The sequence below is a fragment of the Lates calcarifer genome, linkage group LG8 (assembly GCF_001640805.2).
Source record: "Lates calcarifer isolate ASB-BC8 linkage group LG8, TLL_Latcal_v3, whole genome shotgun sequence".
NCBI classification, from domain to species: domain Eukaryota; kingdom Metazoa; phylum Chordata; class Actinopteri; family Centropomidae; genus Lates; species Lates calcarifer.
In genome coordinates this window covers 8,234,562-8,258,612 of record NC_066840.1, presented here as the reverse complement: position 1 = coordinate 8,258,612, position 24,051 = coordinate 8,234,562, and the positions used below count along the sequence as shown (strand labels likewise).

General features: G+C 43.0%; 1 protein-coding gene across 1 annotated transcript in view; it reads right to left on the bottom strand.

The window, feature by feature from the left end:
* Positions 1–24,051, bottom strand: part of flt4 (fms related receptor tyrosine kinase 4) — a 42,037-nt gene that overhangs the window by 3,648 nt on the left and 14,338 nt on the right. The window contains 24 exon segments of the mRNA XM_018675620.2: positions 78–189; positions 394–516; positions 2,277–2,371; positions 2,487–2,646; positions 2,815–2,903; positions 3,635–3,748; positions 3,973–4,077; positions 4,600–4,735; positions 6,368–6,474; positions 7,502–7,633; positions 8,499–8,645; positions 9,248–9,607; positions 10,630–10,738; positions 11,363–11,498; positions 13,998–14,163; positions 14,806–14,990; positions 15,171–15,232; positions 15,234–15,289; positions 16,463–16,634; positions 16,732–16,871; positions 17,898–18,054; positions 18,166–18,287; positions 20,455–20,729; positions 22,937–23,033. Of these exon segments, the coding sequence (XP_018531136.1) occupies positions 78–189; positions 394–516; positions 2,277–2,371; positions 2,487–2,646; positions 2,815–2,903; positions 3,635–3,748; positions 3,973–4,077; positions 4,600–4,735; positions 6,368–6,474; positions 7,502–7,633; positions 8,499–8,645; positions 9,248–9,607; positions 10,630–10,738; positions 11,363–11,498; positions 13,998–14,163; positions 14,806–14,990; positions 15,171–15,232; positions 15,234–15,289; positions 16,463–16,634; positions 16,732–16,871; positions 17,898–18,054; positions 18,166–18,287; positions 20,455–20,729; positions 22,937–23,033 (3,357 nt within the window).

The following is a 24,051-nucleotide window of genomic DNA, read 5'->3' as shown; positions in this document are numbered from 1 at the left end:
AGAGGAGATTGTACCGTTCCTTTAATTTCTTCTCTTTCTAAAAAGACGAGATGAGGCTGCTTTGATTTTGTCTTTACCCAGCGAAAAGATTTCCCAGAGGAGAACTCCAAAAGACCACACGTCACTCTGGCTGGTGTACACTTTGTCAAAGATACTCTCCGGAGCCATCCACTTTAAAGGCAGACGAGCCTGGGAGAACATTAAAACACCAGACAAGTGTTACAAGATAGTCACATAAACAGAAATGACATCTGCCTTAAAATTGAACCATTATGTGAGTGGTTTCAAAAACAACAAGAAAAAGGAGTTTAATGTTTCCCTGCAACTAAATGGAGATGGATCATAAACTTAGAAGCTTAACTCTAAAGCACAGTGAGTGTGAGGATGCCGTACATTGCCTTTCCTAACGTAGTCAGGGTCTTTGTATATGTCTCTGGCCAGGCCGAAGTCACAGATCTTCACGATGTTGTTCTCTGACAGGAGAATGTTCCGGGCTGCCAGGTCTCTGTGGATACACTGTGGATACACACACGACCACACATACATCATAACCCCGCGGACAGGTGTGTGTGCACGTTTTGTGTCTGCAGGAGCGTTTGCGTGCATTGTTTCCACCTCGTTTTCTGTGATGAGTGAATTACAGCTATGATTCGGAGCGAGTAAATAGCAAGTTGTGTATTTTAATGATCTGTTGCCTTAAAATCCGTGAGCGTTTGTGCGCCTGTTTGTGTCTCTGTGCCAGTTTGTGACTGGGCCTGGACTGTGTCTCGGCCTCAGCGGAACCGCTGAAGGAGATCCAACATCATTCACAGAGCTGTCAGGTAAACGTGCCTATGGGGCCAGAGAGTCTGCTTAGAGCCCCGTCAGCTCACTCATATCCATTATCAGTTATAGCTGTTTTTGTTGTCAGCGTTTTACTTTCATTATTTCTGTGACTGCCAGAGGATTCATATGTGAGACAGAGTGCAGCAGGTAATGTGCCTCATTGCGTCAGTGTTTTGAAAAATACAATAATGAACTTCTAAAAGCATACTCCAATGACAAGAGAATCAACTCTCATCCGTAAACCAAAACAATCCAATAACACCAGAGGTGACAATTTGCACAGCTCTTCACTGGAAAAATGTAGTTTGCAGTGCTGATGTACTTGAAATGTCTCAACTGTCTAGCCACATATTTTGATTGAATTTAATGTTACATTAGTTAACTTTTACTCAGATTTGATTTTCAATATAATTACTTGACTATTTAATTCAGTTCGGTGATTTATTAACGATTTTGTCCACTTGAAGCAGTAGAAACAACCTGTGAACGCATCTTCACCTTTAAGTTACACACATACTGCACATCTGGCAGTCAGGGAGCAATGTTATTTATTCACTCTCTTTTTGCTCAGTTTTGGCCACTACCAACTCAAAAATATCCCTCTCTCCTCAGCTGCTGAATGCTCCACTATGTTCCCCAGCTTGTCACTGACTGTGTCTGTTATTTAGTGCTGAGCAGTTCAAGTACAGTGGGTTTTTAGAGCTTTTTTGCTGGTATTGGACCTAGGAGTTTTCATTAGATAATTCTCTGTGGGTTAATCACTACAAGCAATCCCATTCTCATTGTCTTTTGATGCATTGTTACTGAAAAAAACTTGATTACAGCTACTTTGATCTAATTTGACTAATAATTTGACTTGATGAATATTTTATTTCAAGCTTTGTGAGGAGCTCTTAAATTGAAACTCTGTGCTAGGATTTACTAAGCCCCTCTAACATTTATAGAAGATTTATGTAATGTATGAAATAATAACATTAAAAACACTGTAACACATTGAAAGAGACGATAGGGTATAATGAGTCCCGTTAAGTATATTTTTCAGAGAATACATCTATACTTTTACTTAAGATTTTTAAATGCAGGACCTTTACTGAACATTGTTTTAATGTTTTACATCTGCGAGTAGCTTCTAAATTCCTTGGTGCATTGCATTGTGGGACAGTAATGACAAGCAACATGCAAATGCAGCAGCAACATGGAACTGGAAAATATTCAATTTTGTCACTTCTCCTGTGTCAACACATTCTATATTTATAAACCTGCTCACAATTAGTATGCAGTCTGGAACTTTAGCACAGCTCGAGTTATTAATGGTCCTGTGATTAATTAAGAAGCACAAAGGATTGAAAAGCTGAAGCTGAAGGTTACAGCTTGCAGCCTCTGAAGCTGACCCCTGGTGACAATTCACCACAGCTCAATCACAAATTGCCTTTGTAATGCTGACAATTAACCTTTCTGGAGGCCAGGAAGTCCATCCCACGAGCCACCTGGAAACTGTAGCAAATTAGATCCTCTATCGTCAGAGGAGTTTTCCACAAGTCCTCCACTGGAGAGAGAAAAAGAGAGAGGGAGAGGGCGGTCACGGAGGGGAAAATTAAGCTACATTTGTATCTTGACAATAGGGTTAAATAATTTACCCTTGTGCATTAAAACAGACTCACTTTTCTCCACGGCAGGGTTCTGATTGGATGTGTTGGATGGAGGACTCTGGTGATTGGTGAGAGGGGAGGAGGACGGAGAAGGTGGGTGTCGAGCTCTTTGGTCCATTTGACCCGCTTCAATCATACGTCTCACCTGGCTCTGAGTTTTCGGAGAGCGATCCTAAGTGAAGAAAACATCTGAATGCGTCATCTCCAAAATCAATACTGAAAAAAGAGCTAAGAAATACATGTGACTTAGTTTTATTGAGTTTGTGAGACAGAAATATTGGCTAACTAAAGCAAAAGGGATTCAGCTGCAGTCACATTATCACATGCAGTTTTTTGATACCCTGTACGGGAGGAAGAACTCTCTCTTGGCTCGTAGGAAGTTGGACAGGTTCCCGTACTTGCAGTATTCCACTATCACCATCAGCGGACCTGGTGATGCAGAACTTAAATATCAGCGGTTTTCTCTAATCATGACAGTACTGTATGAAAAAAAACAACAAATGCTTCACCACACGTAACACTATTTTCTTACTCGATAAAAAAAACACTAAAATGATTTCTCCTTCTTGTTTAGGAGCTCCTCTTTTTTTTTCCTCTCACCACATTCAAATACACAAATAGTGAGGGGCCACATTCTTCAAGCATTTCCTGCATGTGATTATCTGCCAGGCTGGTTTGTTCAGGATAAACATTTTCAGATGTACATCCCTCAAAAATGTGTTCTATAGGTCAAACTGATGTATGGACAAAGAAAAAAAAAAAGCAGCTGTTTACTTTCTCATTTGCTGTAAAAAAAAAAAAAAAAGTTGTGTGAAAGCTGCAGGGGACAAAGTGATGTAAACACCTCATTAAAAAGGAATTTCACTCTGAAGTAATGCCAGAGCAAATAACAAAGCTAAAAAGAGGTCAATGTGCAGGTGTCTGTGTCTCAAAACAGTGATATTATACATACAATTCAATTTAATACCCCAAGAGAAACTCAGGCAAACTGCAGAGACAAAGAAGATAAATAGAGGCTGAAACAATACAGGAATCATTTTTCATGAGATGTTTGTCTACACCCGGTGCACCGAAATTCCGCAGTATATCGATTTAGTATATCGACCTGTATAAATACACCACATGCATAAAATGTAATGCATGTAAATCTGTGTACTCACCATTTGGCTTGGTGCAGGCTCCTAACAAGTTCACTACATTCAGATGATTACCAATGTGAATCAGTATCTTTAGCTCTGACATCAAGGCCTTATGCTCACTGGCTGTGGCTCCATCTGAAACACACACCCACACAGTCCAACATTATGCATAAAAACATATCTAATTGATTATTTTCGCATTTGTTTATTATACATGCAGATCTACCGAGTCATATGTTACACAGACTGCGCTGCACGAACATACATCAGAGCAACTGCAAATCTGTGCGACAGTGGCTTCTTGGAAACATTCCTGCAGTGCTCACATGCAGTTTGAACAACAGAAAGACAAATCTCACCCTTCAGCATCTTGACAGCCACTGTGTCCAAGCTGTTGCTCTTGCTGATGCCGTAGATTGATGCCTCAATTACTTTTCCAAAGGCACCATGGCCTAAAACCTTTCCTATTTAGGGAGAAAAAGCAGAGAAACGACAGAATATTCATGCTCATTGATCTATGCAGGCTTGCTTTCAGTCTCATTTGAACACGCTAACAGCTGTGGTGCAAAATGTAAATGCATCTGGCATCCATATACACAAGGGGGAGGAATCACAATCTGAATTGCAACATTTGGAAAAACAACATGTTCCCATAAGTTGCCGTCGTGGGAACAGATGCTTTTCCTTGGGGCGTTTTTAAAAAGCCGTGCTGGGAATGAGCACATATTTAACATTAGCACTTTACTTGGCAGCACTTTGCCCAGCTGGCTGCGATCCAAACTCATGCCATTACGGATTCTGGAAATGGAAAAGTAATTCAGTTTCATCCATCTATTCACTCTCATCCCCGCCCGTATATTTCTTCACACACGCACACTCACACACTCACACAAACACACACACACCTCCTCCCTCCCTTATGCTCCCTTATCCAACCATCCATCAATCCATCCACTCTTTTCTCCCTCTCATTCCAGGTGGCTCACCCAGTTGCAGCCGGTCTCTGGAGATCTCCCACTGTGAGGAATCGTAGGGCAGGTATTCACACTGCTCGTCCAGAGGCACCTCCCCCGGGTCCATAATGATGGACAGATAGCCTGTCTTTATGTCTGCCGGGTTAACCTGAAGTACACAGAGAGGGAGAGAATAGAATAAGAGCGCTAGCATAAGGTGAGGAGGTGAAAGATCAGGTTGGAGTGAATTGGGCTGAGGTGGTGGAAACAGAGCACAAAAATAAAACACAAACAATATGAGAAGGGAAAGAAGAAAATGTTAGAAGGAAGAAAATAAATGCAACCATGATGGTATATTGCAAGCAATTACTGCAGTTTGTCTTTAAAGGTGCTATATACTTGTTTTGCTTTTTGCTACATAGCATTAACCGCTGTTTACATGGGCTTGAGCCATCATTGTGATTACAGGACAAAAAGTTAGAATACGTCCTCTGGGCAGCACTACCTCATCCTCTCATGGTGGACTAAGCACAGAATGGATGCTACAGTGACTCACATTCGCAAAGAGGTATCACAAGATGGAATGGGACATGGCTAGCTGGCTAGCATGCTAATTTCAGTAGAAGAAAAGAAGTGAAAGGAACAGGAGCAACAAACAAGAGAGTGCTTTCCACCACTGGACACAGCTCTTGGTGAGTAAAGAAATAAAGTTTGATGCTTAACTTGCAACTTTTCTTCTAGACAGGTGAGTAAACTGATGTTAACATTGGCTTTGTAGTGATAGCAAAAAACAAAAACTTACATATAGCACCTTTAAAGTTTAGCTCAAATTACATTTGGTCATCACTTTCTTAATTATTCATCTACATATACCAATACCTAATTCCAATTCCTGACTCCAAAAATGCAAATATAAATAAATACAACAAATGAAATATGAATTTCCCTCTTTTGCTTTCTGATGTTTTTTGATCATAGGGCAGGTGCTTTACAGAAAAGATATGCATCCTGTAGCAGACAAGAACAAGCAATTTAATTCCAGTTTCAGTTTAAATTGAAACTTTGGAAACGGACATTTTTTCATTTGTGTTGGGGAGACAGCATTTTGTTTCTATCAGATTAGATGAGTCAAAAAATGAATTGGATTCAAGCTAGAATCATTTTAATCTCCTGAAAACCCGACATTTTGTTCTAACCTTTTATCCAGTATTTATTATTTGCTAGTTTTCATCAGCATCCACTCCTGGTTTTTGCTCAGAGACATCTTAAAAATATTTCTTTCACTTTTATGGATGGTTTTTGTGACAAACCTGCCAAATCTGCTGCCACTGACAACTAGAACTATAGAAGGAAGTGAGTGAACAAAGGGAAAAAAGACATTGTAAGTGGGAGGAAAAAACAAGCCATCTCTAAATTAATTTGTTAATTACAGCACCACCCTGCGAATTTTGCCGAAGCAACTGTGTTGATCTAATAAAAGTGTGACATGACAAGTGGGGAAAAATAAAAAGCAGTTTGAGGCTCATTATGGACGTGCTTGTTGTTGCTGGAGCCAGTAGCAGCAATAGCGACTAATTGGGCTCACTCCCAGGAGATATCAGGAGCTCTCTCTCTCTGTCTCTCAGCAGCAAATTACAGACCCCTCTCCTCTCACAGAGATCAAACAGGTTGCACCCAAACGCCGGAAAGACAGACATGTTGGGAGTCAGAGGTTAAAGTGTCTCCGTCACAGTCTGGCAGTTTCTCACACAAACACAAAGACGCAAACACAGACATGCAGTGAAATGTGGCGCCCTCTGACCCGTTTCACGTTGCAGAAAATGAGGATGAGCAAGGCCCAGAAGAAAACAGCAATGACTCCAGTCCCGATGAGGATCACAATCTCCACATTGGCCTTGTCAATCGAGCCTTGAGAGACAAAAAGAAGGAAGGAAAGTTGCTTTTAGGTGCAAACAATGAGAATGACAAACTCTCCTATCCTTTAATATGTCTTATTATGACTCTGTGGTGGCCTCTGCCATCATTTATGCAGTGGTCTGCTGGAGCAGTGGATGCTCAGAGAGAGACAGGAAGAGACTAAATAAGTAACAGACTGCTGCATCCGCAGTGCAAGAAGGAGCACTACCGCAGGTCATTTAATCTAACAGCCATCAGACTGTACAACACCAGTCTGATTCAACAATGAACCTGCATTCTGGACTCCACTTTCTGCTCACTTTATTGGCACATACTTTTTCATCTACCTCACTGATTATCACCATTTTCCTATATTACAAACGGCACATTTCTGTTTATTACAGAGACTTTTAATGCTGATTGCTGCACATGAATTTTTTTTACCCTTCTGTGCCTTTTTTATATAATATTTTTATCTTTTCTTTTTCTATTTTTGTCACTCTTGTCTCTTGCTGCTGTAACATGTAAATTTCCCACAAGTGGGATAAATAAAGTCTATCTTATCTTATTTAATCTCTCTTTTATGACATTACTCTTTATCCACTGTAGGGGGTGCTGTATCACAAACTATTGATGCAGGTTTTCTCACACGCTCAAACCTTTCGGTCACATCAATGTGCTAAAAAGACATCTACTCAATTCAGCCATTCATCATGAAACCACTTCCAGCAAACCCATTTAATTTTTTATTCTGCATATGAAATGTTTGACTTTAGTGTGGAGAGCTGTCCAGGACAAAAGCACAGAAATTGCAGCTTCTGTGAAAAGTGTGAGAGGTGGATGACTTCCATCCTCTCCTTAAAAATCCAGACCTGTACATTTGAGTGTGAGAGAATGTGAGCTCGAGGGCAACTGTGATTTCAGGCCTGAGTGCGCTTGAAAAATCACATGCCAGCGGTGAGAGCGTGTGAGTAGATTCAGGTGTTTTCAGCGGTCGTGCGTGGCGGTTTGTTTCTGTGTGTGTGTGTGGCTGTCTCACCGATGACCCTGACGGCGGCTGAGGAGTGGACACATCCGCGCTGGTTGCAGGCTGTGCAGGTGTAAAGCCCGGCGTCCTCCTCTCTCACCCGCTGGATACTCAGAGTGCGGTTTGAATCCTGCAGCTGGATCCCTGCAAGGAGGAGGCACGGGGTGACACATACATACACACACACACACACACACACTTCAGAGCCTGTGAAACAACGCTCTGTGACTTGCTGCCACTTCTTTACCTCTCACATCATAAAATCAGCAACATTTCTTTAGTTCTTGTCACACCTCTGGACTTCACTATAGCACTCATATATAATTCTTGTCCTGCCCAGTGTGGGGCCACATGTCCCAGCAGCCCCAGCAACAGCTGTCACTCAGATACATACTGACCACCCCTCCTCCCCTCCCGCCTGCCTCCCTCTCATCTCCTTCAGATGTTAGGAAGAGACACTCACTGAGAAGCTAATGAGCCGTGTCTATCGGCCCGTGGGGTTTTATGCACGCGTGTGTGTGCGCGTGCGCACATGTGCAGCAAACACACCCACACATGTATTCTTGTCGCTGGTTCTGTTTGACACGTTTGTTCAATAGTATGAGTGCGTGGGTGGGCTAGTGGGTGGTTGTGTGGCTGTGTGTGTTGCAGGGTTGCCATTTATTATGATGGAAAGTGCAACAAAAAAAAAGAGGAAAACAGCAACATCTGCCAAAAGTTGCCAGCATCGGAGTAAATATTAACAAAGCTTATTGTTAACTAAACATCCACTCTTATCTGAAGCCAGAATGTGGCCAGATTTTCCTGGGACTTCACCTGAACAGGAACCTCATGGGAGGGTACAAGTCCTGCTAAATTAAGATCTGGAGGGACGGAGAGGGGGCGTCTTTATGAGTAGCTGTTGAGAGCGTGTGTATGTGAATTGAATGTGTGGCTGGCAGGGCTGGCAGGCGGGCAGCCGCGCTGTTGTGTAAACGTGTGTATCACCTGTGTAGGTGTATTCACGCACCTGACATTTGGTGGAGAGGCTGGTTGTCTTTGAACCAGGAAAGGCGGGGCAGAGGCCTGCCCTCCACGTCGCACTCCATCCGCAGAGACTCGGTCACATTCACTGTCTGGTTGGTGAGGCTGCGCTTGTACCGAGGCGCCTCCAGGGCTGGGGGAGGGAGAGGCAAAAAAGAGCGAGAGAGAGAGAGAGAGTAGGAGAAGGAAAGGGAAATCAACACTATGACTTTTCTGCACTGATGTGAACGAGTGCAATATCACCTCAAGGACTGCAAATGTACATGATATTTACTGAGGGGTCTAGGGGATTTAAAGAAAGAGCAAAAGTTAAAAAAAATCCCATTAGGATGTACATCTACCCCCGAGGCACTGATGCAAGGTTACAGCACACAACATGAGTGAGGCATGGATTTGTTTGTGTGTTTCGGCCCCGCAGCGTCTCGGCTGTTTTCTGTCACTACATATTGATGCTGTGCAAACACCAGGTACTCTTTCCATTATGTGTGGATGTGGGTATCAGGCTGCGTGGGCACTTCTTTGTGAGTGTGTGTATTTTTAAGCCTACGGCATCTCAGCACCAGCTCTGCTGCGACCTGTGTGTGTGCATATGTGTGTGTGTGTGTGTGAGTGTGTGTTTCCACTGCCAAAGGTAGAGCTTTTCTCTGTAATTAGCCGCGGTTAGAGTGACTGTTCTCTACACAGGGCGATGCGAGTATGTCTGTGTCTGGAGCTTTCATCTCTTTTATCTCTCACCTTTGACAGAGATGTATCTGAACAGGCACTGCTTCTCCCTGCTGCGCCTGCTCTGAGCCTCGCACACGTAATGACCCTCATCCTGCAGCCGTATGGAGGGGATGGTGAAGTCCAGGACCCAGCTGTTGGAGGGCTCCTGGAAGGAGAGCTGGCCGTCGAGCCTGTTGGCGTAGAGGTGCACGCTCCTGCAGTCCAGCTCCTGGGGCTTGCCCTGCTCTTCCTGCAGGGCCCGGGGGTCGAGGCGGTACCACTGCAGCTGATCGTAGGTGTAATTGTCAGCACTGCAGTACAGGGACACTTTCTCCTGCTCCAGGGGATTCTCTGAGGGCTGGACGTACATGCTGAACCCCTCGGGGATGGCTGAAGACGTACAGACAGAGGCAGGAGAAGCAGTTGCATAACCTTGCAAAATAGAGCTTGTGCACTGAACAGTAATGAATCCAGTGCTTAGCTTGAGATTTCTACCTGCAACCCAATAAAATCAGTAGCAGTGAAATTTTGTTTGTGGTGCTCACAGCATTGGAAAATGACATTTAAAAAATTCAACAGCAAAACTACTTCCCGTTACTCTGGATAACCTGCAGAACAACTTCACTGTGAACAGTTTTCATAAGGTTCTTTGACATAGATGGATTAGGAGCCAATGGGCCTTTGGGCACAGACATGGAGAGGTTCTAACTACCAGAGCTCCCTCCTCCCGACACTGTTCACAGTTGTTACCGTGTTAACCTTAAGCCAGACTCAGTTGTTAGTTGAATTTATTCTTCTAGTTTTTAGGACTGTTCTCCTGTGAGACATTTTGCAAATTTTTACTAAGGCTCATTAATGTCCATTTAGAGGGAAAATCTACAAAAGTACAGCGAAACTCAATATAAGCTCATACTCAATAATAAAGGCTTGAGATAAAAAACAACATGATCAGGACTCGCTTACCTCTGACTGAGCCCTGTGACTTCTTGGTGAGAAACGTTAAGTCAAGTCAAGTCAAGTCAAATTTATATAGCGCAATCACAACAGAAGTATCTCGAGACGCTTAATAACAATCACTCGAGACAGCGACTCGTGCTCAGGGGTTTGGCCCCTTGGCTGTGTGCCCAGGAGGTCCGCTCAATAATCCATCCATGTTTTTGATAGAAAGTAATGTTGCTCCTGAATTTTTTAAATCTAATTTTCTAGTTCTGCGAGCACCACAAACCACTAATGAAATTCTCTTCACCTCCATTGTAATGGGGTGCAGGCAGGAACCTCAGATACAGATATCTCAAACCTGGACAAACAAAAAAAACCCTTAGAGGGGACTCCTGGGAGGAGGGGAGTCGACCCATTTTGTGTTTTGTGTTCTCAAATCACATGCAGGGTGAAATCCAACCCAGCACACTTACTTGTAACATAGAAGTAGATCGGACGCTCATCTTTGCCAACTTTGTTTTCAGCGGAACACTTGTACATGACGGAAACACTGGCGTTGCGAATCTGAAGCCTGCTCACTATCTGTGGGGTGAGAGAATGTGGATGAGACTTTAATTCACCTGGAAGGAAACGCGCATATTTTAGAAGGAAGTGCAGTGCGCAGTCATGTAAAGCTTTGTGAGCTGACACAAACCAGATTTTGTGCTGACAGGCCAACAAGAAGCAAACTCACTCAGGTGTGACTGAAAAATGTGTGTGTGTGTGTGTGTGTGTGTATGTGTGTGTGTGTATCCTCGTGTGATGATTTCCTCTTATGGTTCTGGGTTATAAATGTACAGGCGTGTGTATGTGCACATGTGCCCCCTTGGATGTGTGTCTGGATGTGTTTATAACCAGTCCGTACAGGAAGTCTGCAGAGGAAGACTGTTCTAAATATTTCTACTGTGGAAATGGCTCTTGATTGACAAATTTTGTTATGGAGCTCAGAATTGGGGACGCTTACATAAAAACATCACAGTTCATGGATAAGTCCACTTACATAAATGTCTTCTTTTCTGGGTTACGTCCTAATCACATTCTGTCATTCTTTAACAGAAATTCAAATGCCACAATCATATAATCACATTAAATTATTAGTCTTTCTTGAATATGAAATGGTAGGCATTTCCAAAGAGCGATGGTCAAAATCAAAGAGCTGTGATCAACCTTTTGTCGCCCATCCACCACTTCTGTGGACGTTTCAATAGCCTCGATTTCATTTGTGGCGTTTTCCGAGTTAATGTCCTGCCAGTTCTGACAGTCTGCGATCCTGTCACTCCGGCCCTTCCTGTCTCGTCGGACCCTGGAGAGAAACACAGACGCATTCATGACATCTCCCTCTCATTGACATGCACATCAGAGAGTGGGCAGCGGGGGAGAATTCAGAAGCACATCCAACCAGACATCCTGAGGTTTTATGAGAATCTTTTTTCCATGCACTGGTTTGCAGTTCACATCAGCTCGCATCCCAAAGCCAAGGCAATTATGCTAAGTGTCCTGGCAGCTAATGGAAAAACTATGGTATCAATTGCTGTTGTGAGGATCCATAGTGTGAACATCATAACAGAACTAATGAAACATGAAATGGACTGTTGTTTTCTCCTTAAAGGCACTGTTCAGCTACATTCGGTTATCAATGTCAGTTTGATTTTACTCTCTTCATAGTCTACAAACAGTATGCATATATACAGATATTATATAGTCAACAAACATCAGGTCATGGCCGTTTGTATAGGATGCTAGAGTGATGCAATGATGACGTATATTTGTAGGCCAACCCAGAAGTTAGCATCACCCCGGTTCCCTCCACAACAGGCCAGTGGGATTTTGTCATTGGCTTTTGGATTATTGCAGAAAATTAGCTCCGTGACCAACAAAAGTTTGAGATACTTACACGTTTTGTTCAGCAAGATAATCTTCACAAATGCACACCGCTGATGTCTGAAGTCTACAATACAATCGCCACCTATTTGCAACTGCCTGTCTTACGACACGTAAAAGCATTACACATCGCAAGTGGGGTGTTTTCTGTCATTTCTTATGCCATAGAATAAAACGTGAAGGGGTCTTGAGCTTGTGTTAACCACAGACCTTATTTCGAGCATTTAACCAAACACCCTTTGACTTTGGGACGAGAGAACCGGGAGTGCTAACATGCTAACTTACTTCCAGGTTTTAGGACTCATCCTTGCACTACTCTATTATCTGTAGTCACGCCCAATGTTAACATTCGTGGATTTGGGAGGGGCTGATGATACGAAAGGGGAGTATAAATTCTTCACACATAACGCATGTTGGCTGTTGTTAATGTCAAACCACCACATTGGTTAGACAGAAATAACTTTTGTTGTGATTCAGAGCTATACAAATAAAACTGACTTGAAAGTAACAGATACAGTATCTTCCTCCAGGGCTATTATCAGCTTACATTTTAATTTTAAAAGTGTGAGTGTAGCATGCTAACATGCTTAACTAAGATAGTGAACAAGGTATGCATTATGCCTCCTCAGCATTAGCACATTAGCATTGTAACTATGAGCATGTTAGCATGCTGACATTAGCCCTGTTGGGCCAGATACAACCTCACAGAGACTCTTGGTGTTGTAGGAATGATCCACCAAACTTGTGAAGACAGCATTGAAACATTTAGACAGTAACAAATGGATATATGAGCTACAGCATAGTAGTGAGCCAAAATCCTCTGCCATTTATTGGCAGAGGATTTTGCCCAAAACATCTAAGTTGAATTCAGTGTTCAGTATCTTGCTCAAGTACACCTCAGGAGGCAGGTGGCTGTCTGTAGGCTGCTGTGACCTAAGACAGATTTATTTAAACGTCTTACACTATATGTTTGACCATCAGATTTTAAAAAAAGGGAAATTCAATTCCTATAACACCAGAAAAGGTCAACATCCGGTTGCATGCCCACATGGAAAGGTCAAGAGAACAGCAATAACTTTGAAAATTAAACCTTGAAGGAAGATGGAGGAGGCAGGTGAATATTGGCAGGATATTCAGTGGAAGCGGCCATAACACCAGGGCTTTAAGGAATAGGAAATCTACTGTATATGGCTGTTCAGAGACTCCATTATATCATGTTATGGGATTCAGCAGAGATGAAGAGTGGGAGAAAAAGCCTGGAGCTTGGCAATAAGCGACTGTGTGTGTCTCACTTCATGTGTACATTTAAGCGTGTGTGTGTGTGATATGTATGTGATATACTGTATAGCACCCAGATGAGCCTAAACACACCTAGGTGGATTATGTTCATTCCTTACATGTGAATGAGCAAGTGAGTTTGTGTTTGCTTGTGTGTCTGTGTGTCAGCGAGCACATTATGTGTTTGCTATGTATGTCAGAGTGTAAGACTGCTGTGTGAGCGAATCATGTCAGATCAGCTGCAGAATAACAGGCACATTATTACTGTGTGGGGGAGGAAGCAGGTTTGACAGTGAATAGACTCACTTTCCTTCCATCCTCTCCTTCCTCTACTACTTCTCTTCAACCGTCCTCTTTATCTCTGCTCTTTTCATCCACCTCCACTTGTCTTTCCTCACCACCTCCTTCTTCACTGTCTCCTCCCTCCCTTCTTCGTTCTGAGCCAGTGGAGAATTTCACACTGACCTCTTCTTGTTATTTGATCCTCATATAAACACTTCATGCACTGCATCCCACTCCTCTCTTCTCCTCTGTCCCGTTCGATCAAACTTTATCCTCTCCCACACTGGTTACACAAAGTTTACCAAAATAAAAGTCCTGCCTGTGTGTAAGTGTGCTGATATATGAGAGAAGTTATTCTTACAGTCTGCTTTGGGTGCTGTTGAGAACACACGGGCCCCAGGCCCTCCACTGCCAGCTGATGTTGGGAGCTGGGATGCCATAGGCGGTGCATGTTAGAGTCTGGCTGCTGCCACTGGGGTAAGGACTGGATGGATCTGCCACTTCTTTCTCATGAATCTGTGGGGGGACTGGGGAAGAGAAAAGACAATCAATCCATCCATACAGCCAGGTATAACATTCAGGGTCACTGACCTATCCCTGTGAATATTCACTGGGCTGAACGGACCAACACCCTCAGCTAGTTGCCAGTCTGTCACAGGGCTGGCACTAACATAGACAGTCAACAACAGTAAAATTAACCCCAAAAATATGACAAATTTATGATTTATTATTTATGATACCATGATCTCTTCATGAGCTAATTTGTATTGATGCTGCATCTGCACTACTGGAACTTTAACAAAAAGATTAAGAAGTGGAGGCAGGCCCCACAGCTACTCAATCTGTCACCATCGCCCTTTTGTGGCTCTTCTGTTTACTGATGTAATTTTTCTGCTTTTGCAATATTTAAGCTTTTAAGCTTTTAAGACAGATCCAAACCACAAAGGATAGACCCTAATTATGCCTTTACGTTTAAAGCTAAGCACCTCCCATAACACTTGTGTTGTTGTGTTTGAGACAACTTTAAATGTATTCCACTGTCTCTGCCTTTCTTAGTAAACCTCTAGAGTTTTGTGGCAGGAATGTTAACTGTTGCACATCTACTTTTTCATACACAAAACATCTGGTGTGATTTCCGCTGAGGGTACAAAGACCGACAGGCTAGTTACCATTGACAACAAGTGTGATGTTGAGCCTTCTCTCCAGCGCAGCGGCACTATTTTTCAACACCACAGTGTAGCGTCCGGAATCCTCCAGACAAACATCCTTAATCTCCAAAGCGTGGTTAAGGTGAATCTTCATCTTTTTCAACTTGGAATCTGAGCGATGGTTTATCAGCTTTCCATGTTTATACCTGGACACACATACACACACACACACACAAAGCTGCTGCAGCTGCTACAGCACAGAATACATTCCTGCTGAGGTGCTCTGTCCCTAAATTAATCTGTAAATGTCTGCTGTGTGAGGCCTAATTATGCTTTTGGAAGTTGCCCATTACATTTAATGAGTACACCAGAGAGTTTCATCTTACCATTGTGTTTCAGGTGTGGGGAAGGCAGACACATTTACTTGTAATTTGAAGGACTTTTGGCCAGGCAGTTACCTCCACCACTGGACCAGCTCTGTAGTCCAGGAAGATAAATGGCCTTTCTGGAAGACAAGTGATTCACTTGTTTATACAAGTAGTTATTGCTTCAAGGCTGAATCTCAAAGCTTAAAGAAGTATTCCAACAAAAATCTATTGTTTGAGTATCAAACACTCTGCAATCTTGAAAGACAGCTCTGAAAACTTTGGATTCAGCACACTTACTGTGGATTAAAATGGTTACCCAGAGTCAGAGCATGAAAATGTGCCAAAATGAAACTTCTCTGATCACGTCTGTGCTGTTTATTTGTACAGGAACTTCAGTTTGTATGGATACTTTGACACCTTTTCATGCTGTGAGTCTGGGTCGTCTATGGATTCAGAGCCACCATTTAAGCCCAAAGCACTAGATCTTTTCTTTACAGCAAATTCAAAAAGAAATTACTCTTACAAATGAAAAGTTTAAGCTATAAAATGCACCACTGCTCAAATCCCAGAGGGTTGTGTTTAGTAGGACTAGTAGCTGTAATGGCTCATGAGGGATAACGGTTGCTGACTGTTGCACTATATGTTTGTTCCACTAAATTTTAGCATTTCCAGTATCCAATAATGGTTCTGCAATTTACATGGGCCTGCTTTAATATGTTTTTAGCCATGTTAGCTGTATGGTTGTAAAGATGGCAGTGTTGGCGTTTTGGTCAGTCTACCGCTTTGCAACAACAACCGTTTGATTGATCACCATGAAATTCATTACAGATATCCTTGGTGCCCAAAGGATGAATCTTTAGGACTTTGGTGATCTTTTGACCTTTCCTCTAGTTCCACCAGCACAAAGTTTACACATACCAAGTGAAATATCCCTAACATCCAAAAACAGACACTCATGGCTCCCAGTTGGTGAATTCTACTGACTTTGGTGATCCCCTAACTTTTCCTCAAGCCCCAAGGAAGTTGGCATGTATGGTTTTGGAGTGAATCGTCTTGACAAGTGTTGTGTGACTTTGAGGATTCCATCACCTTCTATCGATTGCCATCAAGTCACGAAGGCATTTGTCCAATACTTTTACTTTTTTGGTCAAATACTTGCAAAGCTAGTGCCATCCCCACCATCCTGTAGATTCTTATTCTAGTCTTGTTATTATCTATAAATCCCCATAGTTAGTGTGGCTAACAAAGTGATCTATTGAAATAGAGGAAGATCAGGTAGTAAATGTGGACTGCTCTGAACTGGTGCTTACCATGAACTATGACCTGAGTTTGTTGGATTTGTGTAGTGGCCGTGCTGGTGACATTGCAGATGTATGAGCCAGTGTCTGTGACGTTGACACTGTGGATGGTCAGGATGCTAACAGCCTCTGTGGCGTGTGACAGGGCTTCGCGATGGGGCTTAGTGTCCACCCAACTGTTCGTCTGGCGAGAAGAAACAGACTCTGAGCATCGTAAATCAGCCTCTGAAATTCAGGTTTTTATTTACTTAAGGCAACAAACTTTTGATTTTGCTGTGTACCTGTTTGCCAGGGTAAGACCACTGAATGTTCACCCCGGTGTCGAACTCCACCGTCGCCGTGCAGTTCAGGGTGAGGGCCTCCCCCACTATCAGCTCTACCGGGTCCTCAGGAAACAGCTTGACATCATAAACCTTACTTCCTGTTTGGGGAGAAAAGAAAAAAAAGGGTGGGTGGGGGGTGGGGGGTGGAAGGAAGAAACAGAGGGACAGAGGGAGGGAGACAGCTGTGAGAGGTGACATTGTCAGCAGTTTTTTCCTTCCTCACTGGACCAGAGGAAATGACTTTCCTTTGGACCAGAGGAGCCATCCCACTATAAAAAAAAAGCTGTCTGTCACAGGCTCACACTGTTTTCATCCATGTGCCCAGCTATATTTCAGTGAAGGAAATTAAAGTAGAATACAGTGAAGTCTCAATTCAAGATAAGAGAGAGAAGGCAGGAAAGCTTTGGACTCTGGCCAAGGTCTCTGATATTGAAGCCACCTCTCTCTGCAGTTACTGGAAATGACATGTCATGTTAAAAAAAAAAAAAAAAAAAAAGGTGTATGCTGGTGATGTCTGTGCAGCAGACTGTGATTGCCTGATTGTTTAAATGCTCCATTAGTGTTCCGAGCGAAGACTCGCTCTCAGCTTCTCCTCTGACTGATGCGGCTGTTACTTTTGGCCGGCAGCGGTGGGTATGAGTTTCCTTTCGCCCTCTGAAGTGAGAGGTGAATGATCTCACACACACAGAGAGAACAGCAAAGAGAGCCTCCGGGTCTCTCAGAGTTCACTCCCCAACAAGAGGGAACCTGGACATGAAAATCTCATCTCTTCATCTTAGTTAAAATGTAATTATGCCTCGCTTTTTTCTTCCTTTTCTTTAAATTCTTATAGTACAATGGCACATGCCCTCATATAAAAAGGCTACTGTCTTTAAGGAATGGACATAATGAAATGAAGTTCCTCAAACTGACACCATTAAGGCATAACTGGCTCAGTGACTGCCATGCAGAGTTATGAAGATTTCCTTGCTAATTTCTTTTTCAACAAGAGCACAGCCTCAAATCAAATTTAAAAAATTGTACTGGGTCAGTTGTGTACTGCTGAAGTTAAGGTTTCTGTGATTTGAAATACCAGAGGAGACTGAACGTTTGAAGTTAACACAGATAGGATGATTTTTTTTTACCTGTGGTGAGGAACACGTAATGGGCAGAACGAAAACTTTTGCCACCCAGTGTGGCGGTGCACCCAACTGTAAGGGCAGTCTCTGCAATCTGCGTGGGAATGGACCAGCCTTGCTTGTTGTCCCATGTCATCTTGCTGTTATCCAGAGGATAAGGAAGCTGAGATGACAAAAAAAAAGAAAAAGATCAAATCATCAATTCAAGTATCACTTGACAGCTTCAATTTGAGGAATAGAGTGTGAGAAATCTATGGTGAGTGTGAGTACAAACCGAGTGGAGAGTGACGTTCAGATCGGGCACCGTGACCAGACATGGCACCGTGACGTGTGTGGAGGGGCGTGAGATAAAAATGGTCTCTATGTCGTCTCTCTTGAGGAAGGGGTTCTCCGGGTCTGGGTGCATACAGAAACGTGGGGGGCTGTGAAAGGGATGAACCTGATAGCAGCCGGGATAATGGCAGCTATTACTGAGACAACTTCACGACAGACAGATACCTTAGAGCCAGATAATGACTTCCCAAGGACACAGAGTACACATACTTGATCATGATTATCATGTAGTCCCCACACAGCAAATAGCATTAAGAAGTGCTATTACGTGTCAGCTGAGGAACAGACAGCCGAGGGGTTTAATCCTCCTCTAAATGGTGTTACAATTTCACCCTGAGTCGTCTGTTAGTGGAAACTATCTCTCCTGTGTTTCATCCTCAACACCTTGATGTTTCCCATTTTATTTTCTGGAACTCACAGCTACTGTTGCACAGGGCTTTGGGAGGCATCACAGAAACTGTCACCAATTTATATTACATCTGTTATCACCACAAAACCTTATATTCCCACAGCAAGAGCACACACTATTAGAAAAATCTTTATCTCTCAGGCTCTCCTGTCAATGGCAGTGACTTTTACACAGCAGCCAAAGATGTTGCATGACTGCAACCTGCTCTCTTTCTATTTCTTTTTTGTCACAATAAGCCTTCTATTATTTTTTTTTTTTTTTTCTGCAGCACCTCAAGCCGCTGGAAGGCCAAACAAAGGGTCCTATTGAGAGGCTTATATTTCTGCCCTGCGGTGGTCTAAATACACACAGGTAACAGAAATAATACACAGCTCCCCGCACTTTAAGTTCTTCACAATAAATCGCTGTAGGTATTAGACTGCAGTCGGTGTTTGGAGGAGGAGATGTCCCCACCTGGGGGCAAGGAGAGTTTGCATAACACAAGGGATACTGTACGAGCCTGTGTGTGTGTGAGAGATTATAGGATGAAAATATGTGTCAGAGGAAGTGTTTGTGTAATTTGCATGTTCCTGTGTGCGTGTGTATGCAAGCCAATACGTTTACAGAGCATTCATGTGTGTGTTTGAGTGCAGCACAGAAGGGGTGTGGGGTGGGGGTGCACGGGGTCAACGTCTGCCTGTCTAACTGAATCCACATGCGTCCCCTCTCATCTCCCCTCACGCTGGGTCTAATTTATGGCTGCGATTTCATCTGCTTCTGATCAGCCCCCTGGTTAGATCTGTGGAAACTGTTTTGGCACCTTGTCAGGCAGGATAAACAGACGTTTCACATGAGTGGACTGGTCAGCAGGATTCCCCTACATGACAATCATCTGTCTCTCTATCCACTCCTCCCTCTACTCCTCTCCCACAGGACACGGAGCGAGGCGAAGAGGACAGAGGCAACCCTTAAGGGTGAGCTCAATCTTATAGAGAAAGTGGGAGCGGTGGTCCTGAATCCAAATATATGATACGCCGTGAAACCAGGAGAGAAAACATTCCCATTTTATTGCGCAGCTCTAATCAGATCTGACGCTCTCACAAATCACACAAAAAGCCTCATGAGAAGGTGAATTAAAGGAGAGCTGCTGCCATATTTCAATATTTATAAATTAATAACATATCCTTCCTCTAATTAGAAAAGTGAATGAACAGCTCATTCCTACCTTTATCAAACTCTTTGCATCTCTAATTTCCGAAACATTAATCCCGCCAGCTTCCAGGGTGTTACCGAGGCCAAGTCAACAACTCCCAATTCTAATAATGCAGGGGCGGCTTTGATATTGAAGTCATATTCAAACAGGAGATCTGTTTCAGTAGGACAGCTGTGGTTTTCTTGTGAACCTCCCAAGGAAAAGAGAAACTAAAGACTAAAAGGGTTCACATAGCCAAGCCAAAGAGCTGTAGACCAGGACAGGCAGACATTAGATGAAACATAGTCTATTTAAACGCAGAGCAAGTTCAGGCGGCGAAATGGGCCCCACAGACTGCAGACTCACTACAACATTAAATGACTTGTGAATACACAAGAAAACTCATGGCTGGAAAGGAGATGTTTTGTCAAAACTGACTATTTCCTTTTCATATTTGATATGCACCAGACTCTGACAATTGCTTTAAAATGAAATGAGAGAGAGACTGAAACAGTCCTTGATGATGCATATTTTATGCTGAGGCAGTGAGGTGAATGAGTCATATAAATTTTTTCGATTTTCATTTCGAGTTTGCGTCAGCATTTGTGTGTATGAGTGTTTATGTGTGTGTGGAGGCGTGTGTGGCTCACCCCTGACGAAGACATAAACGCTGACGGCAGTGGTGCCGTCGATGATGGCCTTGACATCTTTGTAATAGCAGCGATAGTAGCCCGTGTCTCTGGCCTGCGCCCCACTCAGGACAAGCCTCTTGCAGTACTGCTTCCTACGCTGCCCCGGACATTCGCTGACTACGGCGACCCTCTGCCCGGGGGCCCTCGGGGTCGACAGCTGGGCCTGACGGTCGATTAGCTCCTGTACCACCAGAGTCTGATCAGGCCAGGCCCAGGCCAGAGTGCGCTGCCCCCTGAGGACACGTCCAGTCAAAGGACAGGGAACAGATTTGACATTAGACCGAGCATCAGCATAATAAATCATCATCCACAGGTAGCATTTTTTTCAAGTCTGTATTAATCACATTCTCTTTGTAAGTCTCATGATTTGACTGTAAAAGTTGAGGCTAAAGTGTGTGTGCGATGCTATAAATTCCTGTTCGCTCTGTGTCACATAAATTCAGTTATGGGTTGGACATGTTAACCTGGAGGCATTATGAGCGAGATTGAGTGGTATCATAATGGCTAGTCTGAAAACTGATAGCTACGCTTTCACCACCTGCCTCCGCCAACTACAAATGTCCACATTTGCAGACAGCGCCAAAATGTGATGACTGGAAATCACTGCCTAAATCACTGAGGGCGATGGAAGTATTCTGTGGGTTATTTTCCAGCCCCTGTGAATAGTGTCTATCTATCTAGATTCGAGAAAATTGTACACTGCAAAGACTAAATTGACTAAAATGAAGCTGACTGCCTCTCCCAGGAGAGTGTCAGGATTGGCCAAAATGTGAGGTTTACATGCAAACAATTATTCAAGACCTGCTTTGGGAAAAGTCCCAAAAGTATCACCAGCTTTCCAAAGACAACAATTTTTTTGTGCAGCAGAAACAAAATGGTTAATGGAGTGACAGTTTGGCAGCACACAGCGCAGCAGAGATTTCATAAGGATAAAGGACGGCTATTAGGAGTGAATTCATATCTCACATCGACATGGTTTATATCAGTGTTGGCTTTGCCTTAGAACAAAGAGTCTCTGTGTGTCTTATAGGACATGGCCTTCTGTTTGTATGGTTTAGCAAATGTAGAATACCACTTTTTTCCTTGTTACAGAATTTTTTTGTGTGGGTCATTTCCCTTATTCAGACCGAGTGACTAAGGATATAGTATATTGTATGTTGTGGAGATTTTAAAGCCCTCTGAGTCAGACCTGTCATTTTGGGTTTCATGAACAAAATGAATTTGACTGTGATCCATCAGAAACACAAAGCATACAAAATGCTGTGAAAACTGGACTGAAATTTTTTTTTGAATGGCTGGTGGGGGAAGTACTGAATGCAGAAAAATGGCCCCTGATAGTGTTATGCTTTTATATTTTGTGCTGAGATTGAATACTGAAACATTAAGCAGCATTTTACTGCTGCAGTTGCTTAAGGGTGTGCTTTTTGTGCATTTTTAACTATTTCATGTAGGGCTGCAATTACTGATTATTTTCATCTGTCAATCTGATCATCACATAGCTGTTTGGGTTGTTATCAGAAAATATTGAGAAACATCATTTCCCAGGGCCCAATGTGACATTTACAAAATGCTTGTTTTGTCCTTGTTTGTACTGTAATTTTAGAGCAGCAAATGCTCGCATGTGACAAATGGAAACCATGAAATGTTTGGCAATTTGCATGAAAAATAACAGCTCGAATTTTATAAGCAATTTGGTGCCTCAGTCTTTGTAACAGTGCATCATATTTTATGTTTTGTATATTTGTATGACCTGTAACTCTATCTGTCAAATGTTTCTCTTACTTGTTGTGGAGTAGAAGTATAAATACAAGTGTCTCAGATTTGTACTTAAAGTTACTATGTGTAAGTTTTTGCTGTTGCTACAAAGCCAATTTTAGCATTAACAGCTGTTAACCAAGAGCTTCAGTTGTTCTTGCATTTACAAGAGGTTAGAATATGCTCTCTGAGCAGCACTACTTCTTCATCCCCTCTTGTTGGACTGTGGTCTGACTGGATGCTACAATGACTCACTATCACGAAGGGGTATACAAAACGGGACTGCTACTAGGGCTAGCTGGTTAGCATGCTGACTTCAGTAAAAGAAAAGAAGTGATACAACTAGAAGCAAAACACTGGTGTTGCTTTCCACTGCTTGTTTTGATGATGAACTCACCACATTTCCTCTAGATAGTGAACAACTGTTAGCTGCTTGTACTGGTTATGTAGCCATAGCAATACTTACATATAGTACAGTACTTGATCAAATGTGCCAGTTACATGCCACTTGTACATATTATGAATCTCATTAAGTCATTATTATGAAAAAGAATTATGATTTTAGTTTTTGCTTCCCACCAATATTGATTTCCTGACTTACTGAGATAACAAAGGCCAAGTCATGCACAAGTGCACGTACACAATCCCACACAAAAGCAGCACACACACACACACGCACACATACCTGCATGTAATAGTGAGTGTTTCGTGGACTGGAATCACTAGGTCTTCACTGGAGCTGTCAAGGATGGGTGGAGTCATAGAAAAGCCAATCACCAGACCTGAGGGAGCGGACACGGCAACTGTGTTAGATTCATGTTACACAGGTCAGTCAGGACCCAGAGGTCTTGACAGAACTGCTGGTAGGCTGTCAAATCTCCGAAACACATCAGGAATCTGAAATGCGATGCGACAGCAGCTCAGATAGCACGTTGTTCATTACATTTACAAGACGTAACGGCAATCAGTCTCTCATGCTGAGAACACCCAGGCAAAGAAATCACGGCTCTCTCAGGAGGCGATGCTGATCTGCCTCCTCCTCTGAAATAGCCACAACGGCCATTTGCCCCTGATTCATTACTAATACATTCACTTCACTGACTTCTGCTTGGTTAATATGGCCGGTCTAGAATGTCATTACCATCCCAGAGTCCCCTCAGGGTGCTATTAGCGCTTAGTCAGACTCCACACCTACGGTCTATCATATATAAGTGTCACCATGACTTATACCCCACCTGGATATCATTAGGGATGAAAACACACACAGACCAAGAGGGTGTGCGAAAGTGCGGGTGCTTTCTTTGCATTTATGAAAGCAAATGATGACCATTTTTCACATCAGACTCAGCATTTGAAGGTGATTGTGATACGTGAGCAGTATTTAATGCACTGTATGTTTTCCAGCTGAATGAAGAAAGCCTTTAATTAATATTAATATTCTGTCATCCACAGACAAGTAAGAAAAGTAGGGGTCAGGTGGCATGTGCAGCGGCGCAGCAGATGCACAGTTTTACATTATTGACTCTCACATGTCTTCAAGTATGTGTAATACAGACAACAGGCTAGACAGCAGACCACCAGCCAAAAGCAGCAAGAACCATTTCACAACAGTCAGTCATGACCTGCTGCCAATCAAAACCCTGTGCTCCGGACAGCTGCGATTTTTGTACACAAACCTCATTCCTCCAACACATCCTGCTGCCCAGGGAGCACAATAGAGCAAAGTTATTCTTCTGTAAATATTTTGTTAATCATGTTTACAGAAACAGCTGGTCCCAGTGGAAGGAGACTGATCAGCTT